The sequence below is a fragment of the Nothoprocta perdicaria genome, unplaced genomic scaffold, assembly GCF_003342845.1.
Source record: "Nothoprocta perdicaria isolate Ctin4 unplaced genomic scaffold, notPer1 scaffold_208, whole genome shotgun sequence".
Lineage (NCBI taxonomy): Eukaryota > Metazoa > Chordata > Aves > Tinamiformes > Tinamidae > Nothoprocta > Nothoprocta perdicaria.
This window is the reverse complement of record NW_020455294.1, coordinates 1-14,139: the sequence shown is the minus strand read 5'-3', so window position 1 is coordinate 14,139 and position 14,139 is coordinate 1. Positions and strand designations below refer to the sequence as shown.

The window sequence follows — 14,139 nt, the reverse complement described above, 5'->3', positions numbered from 1 at the left end:
GATTTTCATATGAGTTTATATAAAGAGTCATTAATATACATAAAATGACTTTTTTCTCATGTTTCATAGTTGGCTTTTCTTGGCTTCCACTAATAAAGGATGGAAGAGTGGTGACAAATGAGCAACACATTCCAGTGTCAGCTAATCTTCCATCAGGCTACCTTAGTTATCAAGAAGTGGGGACTGGAAAGGTATGTTACATAAAATTGATCTAATTAAAAAAAAAAAAAAAAAAAAAAAGGGAGGGACAGTTGTAAACCCCCAGTTCTGACAAAAATTCATTCTAATTCACTGCTTTTCTAGTGGAAAAAATGTCTTACATAATTGAAATTGAATGCTTTACAGAAGTTAGGCAACTCATTTAGAGAAGACAAACAGAAATTAGAGACCAGACTTCTAACTGAACTCCAACATATACAACAATTTGAATCGACTGCCCTAATACCACTTTTCATTTAAACTGTTAAGCAGTTGTTTCTGTTATTATGTACCTGAGATGCTAAAGAAGTGTTCTTGTTGCATATTTTTGTGAAAATCACTAACTAGTTGTTACAACCAAATTTTAAAATATATTTTAAAATATATTTTAAAATATATTCAGCACTTCCAGTTTAAGAAGGTATGCAAATGATCTGATCCTATACTGGACATTTTTTAGCACTTTATGATTGTTTTCTTTCTGTGCATCCTGTGTTCCTTAAAAATTGTCATCATTTTATTATTTCTGTACTCTTTATGCTTCACTTATAGATAGTAAAATTAATCACTTTATTTTTCAAAGCACAACGTTTGGAAAAAATATATTAATAAAAATGGTGTCAAGGAGGATAGAAAACGTAAAATGTGATAGGAGATTTCAGTAATAGGAAGAAATATGGAGGGGAAAAAAAAAAAAAAAAAAAGGACTAATTTTGGAGAAAGAAGCCTAAATCAACAACTGGAATTTTGCTGCTCTTCTGGTTTGGATCCATTAAAAAAAAAAAAATCCAACCTCTGCTAAAAGCTTTTCATCCATCATTTCTATCACATCTTTAATCTTTTCATTTTGTAACTATAATTGTTGTTTAAGGCTCTTATCATGGTTATTAATCTCTGCTCATTCATGTGGTTGGGAGGGTAAGGCTAAGATGATTAGCTGTAGAATTACTAGTTGTTTTACTGGCCATTTTTAAGCTTCATGAACATTTTTAGTAGTACTGAACTCTTTATTTACTACACATGTTTCCTCAGTCTTTTAACAAATGAAATCCAAAAACCAAAATGTATTGTTTCTGGTACTCTAAGCAAAGCACTATTTTATTCATATATTCAGCCACATTATTTTGCTTTTCCTGTATGTTTGTGCGCATGCAGCATTCTGGTCCTGAAATCAAATGGGTAGATGGAGGCAAACAACTGTTAAAAATATCCACTCATCTGGTGTCAACAGTGTATACTCAGGTAAGTTACAAAACAAACAAATTTAGAATAAACTTTAGGAATTATTTGTATTTATAACGTGCATATACAATATTGGGGGAAAATTCTCAAACTCTCACTCATTAATATGCTGCTGTCTTATTATCTCTTGGGCACTGTGCATGGTGTACATCTTTCATATCAAAAATAAAAGGAGCAGATCTAACATTAAAGCTCCTCCAAATGGGAACCTTCTGTCTACTGCTGTAATGCGTTCCAATCTAAACCTTCCTTCTTGTTAGATGAGAGATCATAGTTGTCTGAAACAATTTAATGGCAAGTCTACAAAACAGAGTCCTGCTGTAGTTGATCATTAATGGGGATAGCTAATGTTTGTAGCTTATTTCCTATGTGTAAATTGTTGTGAAAGAATATACCTAATTTCTGTATAATGAATTTTCGTAATTACTGAGAGATTTTCACATGGGCAAAAAAACCCAATCAGCATTACTTTTAGACTAAATTCTTCAGAACAGCACAGTTATTTTAAAAAATTGACCATATACACACATACACATTTTTCATAGAATCATAGAATGCCGAAGGTTGGAAGGGACCTCAGAGGTCATCGAGTCCAACCCCCCTGCTCACGCAGGGTCACCTAGAGCACGGGGCACAGGGCTGCATCCAAGCGGGTTTTAAAGATCTCCAAAGAAGGAGACTCCACAACCTCTCTGGGCAGCCTGTTCCAGTGCTTTGTCACCCTCACAGTGAAGAAATGCTTCCTTAAGTTCCTGTGGAACTTCCGATGCTTCAGTTTGAAGCCATTTCCTCTAGTCCTATCGCTGTCCACCACTGAAAAGAGGCCGCCCCCCTCCTCCTCACTGCCTCCCTTGAGGTATTTATAGACACTGATCAGGTCCCCCCTCAGCCTTCTCTTCTCCAGGCTGAACAGGCCCAGCTCCCTCAGCCTTTGCTCATAGGGCAGATGTTCCAGGCCYCTGATCATCCTGGTAGCCCTGCGCTGGACTCTCTCCAGCAGCTCCACATCCCTCTTGTACTGGGGAGCCCAGAACTGGACGCAGTACTCCAGATGTGGCCTCACCAGGGCTGAGTAGAGGGGGATGATCACTTCCCTCGACCTGCTGGAGACGCTCTTCTTAATGCACCCCAGGATCCCGTTGGCCTTCTTGGCCACCAGGGCACACTGCTGCCTCATGGTCAACTTGTCATCCACCATGACACCCAGGTCCCTCTCTGCGGGGCTGCTCTCCAGCAGGTCCACGCCTAATCYGTACTGGTGTCCAGGGTTATTCCTCCCCAAGTGCAGGACCCTGCACTTGCCCCTGTTGAACCTCATGAGGTTTCTCGCCGCCCAGTCCTCCAGTCTGTCCAGGTCCCTCTGGATGGCAGCACAGCCCTCAGGGCTATCAGCTACTCCTCCCAGTTTGGTATCGTCGGCAAACTTGCTGAGGGAGCACTCCAGCCCTTCATCCAGGTCGTTAATGAATAAGTTGAACAGGACCGGACCGAGAACTGACCCCTGGGGGACACCACTAAGTACAGGCCTATATTATATGTCTTGTTTTAGATTATGGGTAAAAATGTTACATATTGTTTAATTTTTGATTCTTTTTGTCTTTGCTAGGATCAGCACTTGCATAATTTTTTTCAGTACTGTCAGAAAACAGAGTCTGGAGCTCGTGCACTGGGAACTGATCTTGTAAAATATCTTAAGGTATAAAATGGCAGTTAAAAACAAATTATTTATTTATATCTTTGTAAGACACAGGAGCTTCAGCTGTTGTCTAGGTCTCCTTTATGGAATATAAGCTATAGCAAGAACAAGGTTCTCCCTGCCCTGAATAATTTACAGTGGAAATAGAAAAGTAGAACAGCATGAGGAAATAATGAGACAGTATCAGTCAGCCTATGGGCAATGACTTCAGTATACTAATGGCCAAGTGTATCAAATGAACAAATCAAACTGCCCACAGTAGTGTGATGAATATTGTCTGTTGACTGGTAATGTATTGCTTGCTGACATGCTATAGTATCAGTCATACAAATTTTGCTTAGATCATCACTGTCATGTCTGCAGTTTTCCCTCCCAACTGGAGTGCTTGGCTATGGAAGCCAATATTTAGTCACCTTAAAATCCCTATAAGGTAGTACAAGTAACTCCAGATATCCACAACAGAATATATTGATTCCATAGGATCAGTTCATAAAAACAGACTGTCTACTCAGGACATTCAAGTAAGAACTTAAGTTTTGAATATAGTGTATGTCTGAACTGGACTTGATTTCCAGTCCCCGTTTGGTCAGAAGAAAGGTTCTAAATCATCTCCCATGTCCCACAGCTTCTCTCATCCTCTTTAGTACAGAAAAGAGCTTCGTTTCAGAACTGGCTATTTAAATGCCATTGTTTCAAAGGACTGACAGTACTACTCCTTCTTTCTTTCTTTCAGAGCCTTCATGCTATGGAGGGCCACGTAATGATAGCTTTCCTGCCAACTGTTCTCAACCAGTTGTTCAGAGTTCTCACTAGAGCTACTCAAGAGGAGGTTGCAGTCAATGTGACAAGGTAAAGAATTTTAAGTGCTTTGTGGAATTGAAATGATGATTGCAACTGAATAACATTTTTGCTATAGCAATCATACCCTTCTTCTGCACTCTCACCCGGGTTTGATTTCTGATTCTTATTTAGAGTTATTATCCATATTGTGGCCCAGTGTCATGAGGAAGGTTTGGACAGTTACCTGAGGTCTTATGTCAAGGTAGGCAGAAGTAAACAGAAAATATCTGAAACCAGTACATTTAAACTGAGTTTAATTTCAGTCATTTCATATTATGTCATAATCTCAAATTCTGTTCTATTTTTCCTCCCCAAGTATGCTTATAAAGCTGAACCTTATATTGCTTCTGAATATAAGACTGTACATGAAGAATTGACCAAGTCCATGACCACAATTCTAAAGCCATCTGCTGACTTTCTTACAAGCAACAAACTGCTTAAGGTATATATTGAAATATGCTTTTTCATATATGTTTGTAAACAGTCAGAACTGAAAACTATGCACTAGCAATACTGAAATAGCTGTTGAATGCACATGAGAATTTTACATATTTTTTTTCTCCACAGTATTCATGGTTTTTCTTTGAAGTTCTGATAAAATCCATGTCTCAGCATCTGATAGAAAACTCTAAAGTGAAGGTATGTTCACTTTCGCAAAATAATAAAGTGCACAATGTCTTCTTTCCCTAGTTATATGTTTTCATGGTGTATAAGAAAATTAGAAGAAAGAGTTGTGTACTGTATTGCTGTAATTTATGTTTAATAACTCTTTATTAGAAGATGAAGGAAAGCAAAGTAGCAGGAGAAAGATGGTGAAATAGTAGGAAAAATCACAGATCCTTATAGAAGATTATTATATAAGGTTAGCAACCCATTAAAAACTGTGCAGGGGAGCATTCTATGCAAATCACTGGACTTTTTTAGAAAGATTTCTTCATATTTATGGTACAGTGAATTAGAAGCAGTAATTAGCAATGTGGCCTTGGAGGTAGCTATCCAAAAATATGTCGTCTTTTTTCTCAGTAGCTCTTGGCTGTGATACTAAGTAACTCTGAGAAAAATGACTAACATGTTTTGCAGTCTTTCTGCAAGTAGTAAGCAGGCCTCCGTTTCCTACACTTAATACTAATACTAGTATTTTAGAAACAGGCATTTTAGAAACAGATGAGCTTGGCATATAGATGGCCATGTTTCTTACATGAAAGATAGTTACTTAGAGTACTTCTCCGAAGCAATACTTAGAAGTAAAGCTTCAAGTATACAAAACGCTCCTAGCTCAGTAACATATGGAGGAGTAAGTCTGGTGATCTGGACCCTTTATTGGTATTTTCACTGTCTGTTTAGAACATAGCTGCAACTCTGGAGCACATGAGGAAGAACAGCTAAGGGGATAATGATCAGGAATAGATGTTATAGAGCACTCTTTAATATTAATCTACTGTGGGATAATCAGTAGAGTTCAAATCCCAGTTCAACTTAGCTTTAAATGTTTGGACTCTTCTATATTGGTATCAATAATTATTTTTTTAAATAATTCATTTTTTTTCTTTTTAAGAAGCAAAGAAGCAGGTGAGCTCCTTGGTCAAATGAATTTTTCATCAGTAGTCATTCTCAAAAGTAACCTGCTGGAAGTCCAAATCCTGCATCACTAAGAACATCACTTGTTCTTAGTATGTATGTAAAAGACAAAAATAGAGGAGAAAAAAAGAAGTTTTTCTATTACTCATTTACTTTCAGTTAAAAGAATCATATTATTCCACTATGCCTTATCACAGTATTCAGTTAGACTCTTCTTAACACTAATTACTGATACATAATTTGAGAGATGCCATAACAATGCAGAGGAAGGACATAAAAGTTACTTCTTTAGGGATTTCAAGTTGAACTATCCATTACTGTTTTGTCCCAAGGCACCTCTGTAGAAATGCATCATACAGTGAAGGTGTCAGGCTCTTTTAGCAGAAATCGCAGAAATTCACATTTTAGCCTCTGGATGAAATAAGGAGGAGGATATTTAAAGTGCCAGATGATGTAATGGTTTCCCACTGCTGTGGAATGTTAGAGCAGCTGTCCAGATAACCAGTCGGTGTGTCTGGGCTCCTTCTCATTTCAGAGTAAAATCAGTTATGTATTTTAAGTATAACCATCCACCCACCCTGCTGTGATGTCGTCTAAGTTTCTATGAGCAGCTAAAGCTTGCAAAGAATATCTGACTTCATCCTGTGATTTTTGTATTTGAAGAAAACTTCAAACTTTTGCTTATAATAGCATGAGATGCCAGCTGCTGTGTTGCGTTTATACACAAGGCTACAAGGAGTTCTCTTTGCTTAAAATGTCATGAAGAGACAGTCATGTCTTTTTCTATCCCAACAAAATAGATATATTGTTAATAAAAAAAAAACTTTTTAATTTGACACCAGTCCTGGAACACTCTTTCTGAGGCAATTCTGGTGCCTTTACTGGGAGATGTTTTTTAAAAACAGGTTAGATGATTGTTTTCAGAGAAAGGATGTTTTTGTACAAAACTGACTTGATATATCCTCTCACAGTGCCATAAACTTTCACCAACTATTTATAGTCTGTTTCATCTAGAAATAGGTATGTATTCTGCTGAGAAATCAGGCATTGACATGCCACTAGTACTACCGATTTAAGTACCTTCTGAAATGTGGAAGAGGGAAAGCCTTTATCACAGACGTCTTAAAATAAACTGTCTAGGGAACTATGAAGTCTAATACTTGCTTGTCTTTTTTATTATTATTTGTTTTTAAAATTACAAACATGTGCACAAGGGCTTTTCTGTACGCTTAGTGCACTGTATCTTTGTGCACTGAAGATGTCAAACCTCTCTTGGGTGTTAATTGATAGCTAAGTGTTTGGGGTTACATCAAAATTTCTAGCAAGAGATAAGACTCATCCACCACTTTATCCACCACTGATCAATAAAAATGCTGTTAAATCAAGAATCTATAAGCTTAATTTTCCATTAAGGATTTGATGCTGCTTAGAACAGATTTCGTCTCTTTTCAGTCTGTAAAAGGAATGTTTCTTATTTTACCACAGTCTATTTTGAGTTTACTTGTTACAGCCACTAACTAAACTGAAATAAAAGTGTAGTCTGCTAAAAGAGAGAAACTTCTTATTTTAAAGCTGAAATGTTCTACAGACTCCTGCAGTTGAATTAAAATTGTGTCACTCAAAAGTGAGTTGACAACTCACGATATTGACAGCTTTGGTAAATACAGAGTAACTAAACTTTAGTATTAATACCGAAAGACTTTTTTTTTCCCCCCTTCTGCTGGTTTAGGKTTTTTTTTTTTTTTTGTGGTTGACTTTCTTGTCGGTATTGCCAGTACTTCTTATTTAACATTTCTCAACACTGAAAAGATGTATATTCTAATTACAGAATATGGCACCTCTGGGCAGGATTTTCAAAACATGCTGTTTGTAATACTGAGAATGTTTACTTTTGTATTTGGTATTCTGGTGGGGGTGGAGGGGAATGTTTTTGTTTGACTAACCAAAGTTCCTCATTTTACAAAACATACAAGTGAATCCTCACAAGTTCGGAAAGAGCAGACTGGATTAAAAAAACTTCARAGAAACCACTAACTTGCTATCATGTAAACCCATTTCCTTAATTTAATTATAACTTCCTTACAGTAGCAATTACTGTTTTAAATTAAGATCAGATGGTGCGTAGAATAAGTACAGTAGAATGGAATCTCTTTTTTTTTTTTAAAAAAAAGAGCAAGAGCCTGTGTAAACAAACAGAAAACAAACACAGCTTCTTAGAATGATTCTGCCAGCGTCCATGACTAAGCATCCTCTCCCCTAATTGGCATCTCCTGCATTTGGAGAGCACCAGGATATGAGGAGTAAATTCAATATAGCAAGATGTGCCTTTCAAGGGAAAAAAGGACACTGGAAGATCGTGTCAATTACAAGTGTTTGATAGAGGTTTGATTAGCTGGTGTAATAAGTGTTATCATGATAGAAGGGCGCGTGAGGTGGGATGATGTGACCATTATTACTATTCCAAAAGAACCTAATCACTTGATGTCTAGCAGACCTAAGAAAAGTCATAAGAGAAGTCCTTGGCTTTATTTTTCATTAGTAACAAACAGTAGGATAGACGTAATGGCCTCAAACTTTATGTACTTGAAAGATGGAGTATTTTTTATTTTAAAACATGCAATACATTACTTCTCTAAAACATTTCAATTATTTTTTTTTTTGGGATTGCTATAAATAATTTTAAGTGTTTCATTAAAAAGAACCAAAAGATTCGGGAAGGGGAAAATTCAGTTTACGTTTACATATCTTGATTTTTTATTAAGATAGAACTAGAGGGTTTGGAGCACGGTTCAGACGCATCAAATTTTGTAATCATTGATTTATGCAAGACCTTGACAATGATTTGCTGTCCCTGGGTATGTTGCATTCAATTTAATTTAGAAAAGCATTTTACTAATAAAATATTCCAGAACAGTCTGATATCTGACATTTTACAGAAAGGAAAAATATGACTGTGTAGTTAAAACAGCTTTTGTCATTGCCAGTTTCTCTCAGCACTACCCCTTCTGTCAATATGTTCCTTCAGACAAAAGATAGAATATTTACTAAAGACTATAAAATGTTAAGAAATTGGCTATACAACAGCAAAAGCCTGAAGAGAACTTATCAGCATTGGTCAGAATGTATGAAATCATTGATAAAGGTAATACAGATGATAAAAAGTAAACCCTGAAACCCTGCATATTTGGAGAACAAGATTCTTGTAATTCTGAAGACTGGAACAGCTGAGGTTTGATGTAACTGATGAGCAAGAGCTGCAGTTCTTGAAAGATAAATGCATGGGTGAGAATTTCCATGATGGCAAAAGTCAAAGGAACTTTTAAAAATGCATTTCAAAGCAACAAGAAAACCTTGTTTTTCATGACAGAAAAGTGTGTGACAGTATCATTGATACATATAGTGTCATATAGTAGATACATATAGTTTGAAAAGTGTCCTCCTTCCCTCACGTTATCTGGATCTTATCTAAAATAAGTTTTCTTTTGTATTTTGCTGTCACAAATCATACTAAATGTGTATTTGCATTTGTGCTTCTAGCTGTTGCGAAACCAGAGGTTTTCCGCTTCCTTTCATCATGCAGTTGAAACAGTTGTTAATATGCTCATGCCTCACATCACCCAGAAGTAYAGAGACAATCCAGAGGCTTCCAAAAATGCAAACCACAGCCTCGCTGCTTTCATAAAAGTAGGTACACAAGGGCTGGGGTCCTGTGGTCACTTTTCATTAAAGCTGTTTCTTTATGTATTTTAAGGATTTTTAAGGCCAAGTCGCATAAAACAGAACATGCACTATGCTATTTAAGTACACTTTTATGCTGAAGTAAAGATGTAGAATTTACATTTTTGTATCAAAAGACTCATCTGTTCATAGTTGGGGCTTTTTTTATGAATTAATATCTTTTCCAAACTTTTTGTTTATTTTTTCATATATATTCCAGTTCGCTTCCAGCACTACAAAAACTTAATGCATTGAGTAGGTTTTTATTCACTTTTTTTTTCACGTAGGCTGCTTTCAGCATCTTTTCTTTTTGAATGAATAAGACACAGTGGAGAGAAAAAAAAGAGGGGAAAAAAACAGTAGATAAAGCTGCTCAGGGCATTTCACGTGTATTTCAAGATGAGTGATTTATCTTCAAATTGCTTTTTCGTCTGTGATTTGCTTGTGTTTTTCTCTCTAAGGGAAAAATGTGGTATTCATCTGTGTAGCATGCCTGTTTTTATCGGTTATCTTCAGACTGAATGAAATATCAATAATGTTTTTGAAAGATAAACACATATGTACTGAGACAGTATTAAATCAATACTGTTTCTTGTTTGTTTGTTTTCCTCAGAGGTGTTTTACCTTTATGGATAGAGGTTTTGTTTTCAAACAAATCAATAACTACATCAGCTGCTTTGCCCCAGGAGATCCAAAGGTACTCTTTTTGTAACAAACCATTTTTAAGAGTTGCTTCTTTCTGATGCCTGTGCATGATAGTTCTATATTTAGACTTCAGACTTCAGGAGTGTCCACTCCCTAGCATGTATATTTAGAAAATGAAGGGGGTAAAACAAAATAGAAATATCAAGCAAGAATGACAGTCCATAATTGTCTCCATTAGTTGGGATCTTTGATAGCTCATGTGTTTCCATACATTTACAGTAATGGGGATAGAATGTGTTAGGATATATATTTAGGATATATAAAGGATATATTGTGTGATTCCAGAATTTTGTTTTGTCATTGTATAACATGCGAAATGACTATACTTCCTACCTATGGGAGACAGAAAATAGGAAATAGAATTATATGCAGCTGTTGGTTATGAACTGTACTAAAAGTATTTGTTGGTGGCATATGGAACTTTCACAGACTGAGAGAAACCACCCATTTGTGTAAGAAAGTGATTTGGGGCATGTTATTCAGATCATTGCATCCGCTGTTGTATTTACACTTTCAAATGATTTTTGCAGACACTCTTTGAATTCAAATTTGAATTTCTCCGTGTAGTCTGTAATCATGAGCACTACATCCCTTTGAATCTACCAATGCCATTTGGAAAGGGCAGAATTCAGAGATACCAAGGTAATCCAACTACAAAAGTGTATGCTATATTTCGTATATCACAGCTTTTTTATTGTTAAACAAGTAGACTGTAACTGAAGGTCTGTGATATCTTTGAACTTTTGAAAGTATTGGCACCCCAAAGTTGTAATCTCTTAATATCAAAAGAATAGTTTAGGTAGCAGGGTGATCTGTGCAAAGTATCTAGTTACTAGTTACTGAAAGATAGATTCAATCTATGGTTCTTGCCTCATTTCCCTCCTCTGCTTGTAGTTTGATTCTGTTCATGAGTTAGCTTGTAATTCACAAGCTGTAGAGCTCTGCAGCATTTCTGTGTGTAGGTGCGGAGTGTGATGCTTGGTGCATTTTTTACCTTTTTTTTTTAACTTTTTAAACTTTTTTTTTTTTCTTAATAGAATTACTCAGCAGGTCTGTAAGTCCCACTCAGACCAGAGGCATTACAGAATAGAGATGCGGTTGCTCAGGGCTTTGTCCAGTCAGGTCTTGAGAACCTCCAAGGATGGAAATTCTGCAGTGTCCCTAGGAAACTGCTCATTTGGGACAGCAGTCAGTCCCACCATCCTTGTGGTGAAGAATTTCTTTCCCTTGTATCCAACACATCTCCTCTGCTTTAAATTATGATGGCTGCCTCTCTGCTGTGCACATCTGTAAAGCCTTTCCTGGCCTAACTCTTATCTCCTTGACAACCTCCCTTATGTGTTAAAAGGCTGTTTTAGGTTATTCTCCAAACTGAATCCCTTAATTTATCCCTCTAGGGGTCATGTGCTCCAAGCTTTCCATTATCTTGGTCCTCCACTGAATGCACTTAAACATTTCTTGTACTAGAGGGCCCATAGCAGGACATAGTATTACAGATGTGATCTAACAAACGCCAAGTAAAGCAGATAAATCCCTTCCTGACCTACTAGCTGTGCTTCTGTTGATAGAGCCCAGTGTGCCTGGGCAACCTCCCGTGCTGCCAGAAAATACTGCTGATTCCTGTTTAACCTGTTGTCTACCCGGACTCCTGGGTCATTTGCAGCAGAGCTCTTCCCTCACCAGTCACTCCATTCCCCAGTAGCAGAAGCTGCTCGTGTTGCTGTTGGTGGCCATTTCCAGCTTCAGCTGTAGCTATGTGTTGGCCTTCCTGGCGCACACCCTACATCCCTGGTCAGTGTTTCTATATTCCTCTGGTGGAGCTCATTTCTGTCTGCATCTCTTGTATATAAAACTGGGCTCTTGATACACCTAACCAAATGTGCCAAAAATAAATAGTATGTTAGCATCTGCAGCTTTAAAACCATTACATTCTTCCCAGTGTTGGTGCAAAGCAAACATGCATAGCAGAGACAAGGAAGGCGTTTTTACAACCAAGGAAAATAAGCTACTGATAGTTCCTGTTAGTTCCATTGGGCTGGTGGATTTCATACTTCTGGTATACCAGATCTACCCTAATTCCGGTAGATTTATCTCTCTTGAAATATTTTTTCAGTATCCTCTGCTGTCTTGGTAAAGTTGAATGAAACTCATCAGACCTTTTGCTAAGATAGAACAGCATAATATGACTAGGATAACTGTGTAGAGCTTGTGTGTTTGGGGTTTTTTTTAGCCTTCAGGAATGCATTAGATACTAACATTGTGTAAATCTTCCCAATGAAAAGCACCTGTGGATTGTTTTAGTGTGTATAAGGGAATAACCGAACTAGAAGAAATAGTATTTCTAACTGCACAATAAAGAATAGTATAAAATGCTGCTCCTTGGTGATCTAGGAGCTTAGCCAGGGAAAAAGATGGTTTGCACAAGTGTTTCTGGATTTGTTTTGCTATCCCACACGAGACATCTCTGCTGGAATGTGACTGGCTGTTATGTTATTTGCACAAGGAGAACTGTAGAAAGTCTATGCATTACTATTTGTGTTTCTTTCCATTTAATGGACTCCCTTACTGGGGAGTTCTTCCAAAAAGTGAATGTACTTTGAGATGAGCCCCTGGTCTTGAACTGTTGTGTTGAACAAAGTTAATCAGAGAAAGTCTTGAGATTAGCTCCTCTGTGTTATAGTAAATAGATGATGCCACATGTGCTATATTCACTGTGCAAATCAGTTCAGTAATTATTTTGGTATTTTGGTACATTTTGGTATTTTGGTACATTTGGTATTCAAATAATTATTTTGAATAGCTCGATTTTGGTGTCTGATATATATTTGTGTGTGTATCTTTTAACATCTGTATAGAAGTATCTGTATACATATACAGCTTGGTGTAGATTTACAGTTACATCATCTGGAATCTTCATTGTGAATAAGCTGGAGAACATTTTTACTCAACTTCTTGTCAATTAATACATTAATTTAAATGGGTCTATTCCTTACAGAGGGCTTGTGCTTTATTTCCAGACCTTCACCTTGACTATTCATTAACAGATGAGTTCTGTAAGAATCACTTCTTAGTGGGATTGCTTCTGAGGGAGGTGGGAAATGCGTTACAGGAGTTCAGAGACATCCGGCAGATTGCAATTAGTGTGCTCAAGAACTTGATGATAAAGCATTCTTTTGATGACAGATATGCTTCCAGGGTAAGTGCATTTTCTCTATTAGGAGTACAAAATATAAAGATTCAGTGCATTCAAGGCCATATATTCTCCCCTCCCCTCCCCTCCCCTTCCCTTCCCTTCCCTTCCCTTCCCTTCCCTTCCCTTCCCCTGAAATTTATTACTTTATAGCCATGCTGTTCCAGTTCGCACTGTATTAGTGTGAACAAATTTAGTCGATAATTGTATCAAAATCTATAAAGCCAAATGTTTTTTGCCAGATAAAAATACAAAGCTCCTTTTCTAGCATAATTATGCTATTAATTAAGCTTATTGCTTTTTGGTATGGTGAAATAGCTGAGATGCACTAACTTCGAAGAGGTACAGTAAGCGAATTTTACTGTCTGTTTTAAAAGCTCTTATTTCCAGTAAACATTAGCTCTTAAGATTCAGCAGTTGTACATTTATCATATCTTATTGAGGATAAAAGAGTTTAAGTTGCAAATTATAGTGGTAAAATTTGAGTGATTTTTAATTTTCCAGGTCTTTTTTTTTAAAAAAAAAAAAAAAAAAAGGAAACAGCTGTGCTATGGGAAAGCCATGAAATTTTAACAGGTACCACGAATTTATCAAGTTAATATGAAATTAACTCTATTTACTTTTAGATAAAAAAAAAAGAATCCACTTGAAGCATTTTTTCTGCAGCTTAACAGAAATACTAAAAAAAAAAAGTAGCTTTAAAAAATAGTCTTGGATAATCAACATGAAATCTGCTATTTGCTAATGAATTGTGGAACTCTATTTTAGAGCCATCAGGCACGAATAGCCACTATGTATTTGCCACTCTTTGGACTGCTCATAGAAAATGTTCAGCGAATCAATGTCAAAGATGTGTCTCCGTTTCCTGTTAACCCTTCCAGCAATGTGAGTGGCCAGTTTTATATGAGATTCTGTTTTTTTTTTTTTTTTTTTTTTTTATGGTAACACTATTTTCATATATGAAAAACTTCAC

At 36.6% G+C, this 14,139-nt stretch overlaps 1 protein-coding gene across 1 annotated transcript in view; it reads left to right on the top strand.

Annotated features, from left to right (window-relative positions):
• LOC112946492 (dedicator of cytokinesis protein 9-like) overlaps positions 1–14,051 on the top strand; it is a gene marked incomplete at its 3' end in the record, with an annotated part of 56,799 nt that extends 42,748 nt beyond the window's left edge. The window contains exons 21-32 of the mRNA XM_026038328.1: positions 70–191; positions 1,354–1,440; positions 3,047–3,136; positions 3,870–3,985; positions 4,109–4,178; positions 4,293–4,418; positions 4,544–4,615; positions 9,092–9,238; positions 9,885–9,968; positions 10,507–10,618; positions 12,994–13,172; positions 13,935–14,051. Of these exons, the coding sequence (XP_025894113.1) occupies positions 70–191; positions 1,354–1,440; positions 3,047–3,136; positions 3,870–3,985; positions 4,109–4,178; positions 4,293–4,418; positions 4,544–4,615; positions 9,092–9,238; positions 9,885–9,968; positions 10,507–10,618; positions 12,994–13,172; positions 13,935–14,051 (1,322 nt within the window). The remainder of the gene's footprint in view (positions 1–69; positions 192–1,353; positions 1,441–3,046; positions 3,137–3,869; positions 3,986–4,108; positions 4,179–4,292; positions 4,419–4,543; positions 4,616–9,091; positions 9,239–9,884; positions 9,969–10,506; positions 10,619–12,993; positions 13,173–13,934) is intronic.
• Between the last annotated feature and the right edge of the window lie 88 nt (positions 14,052–14,139).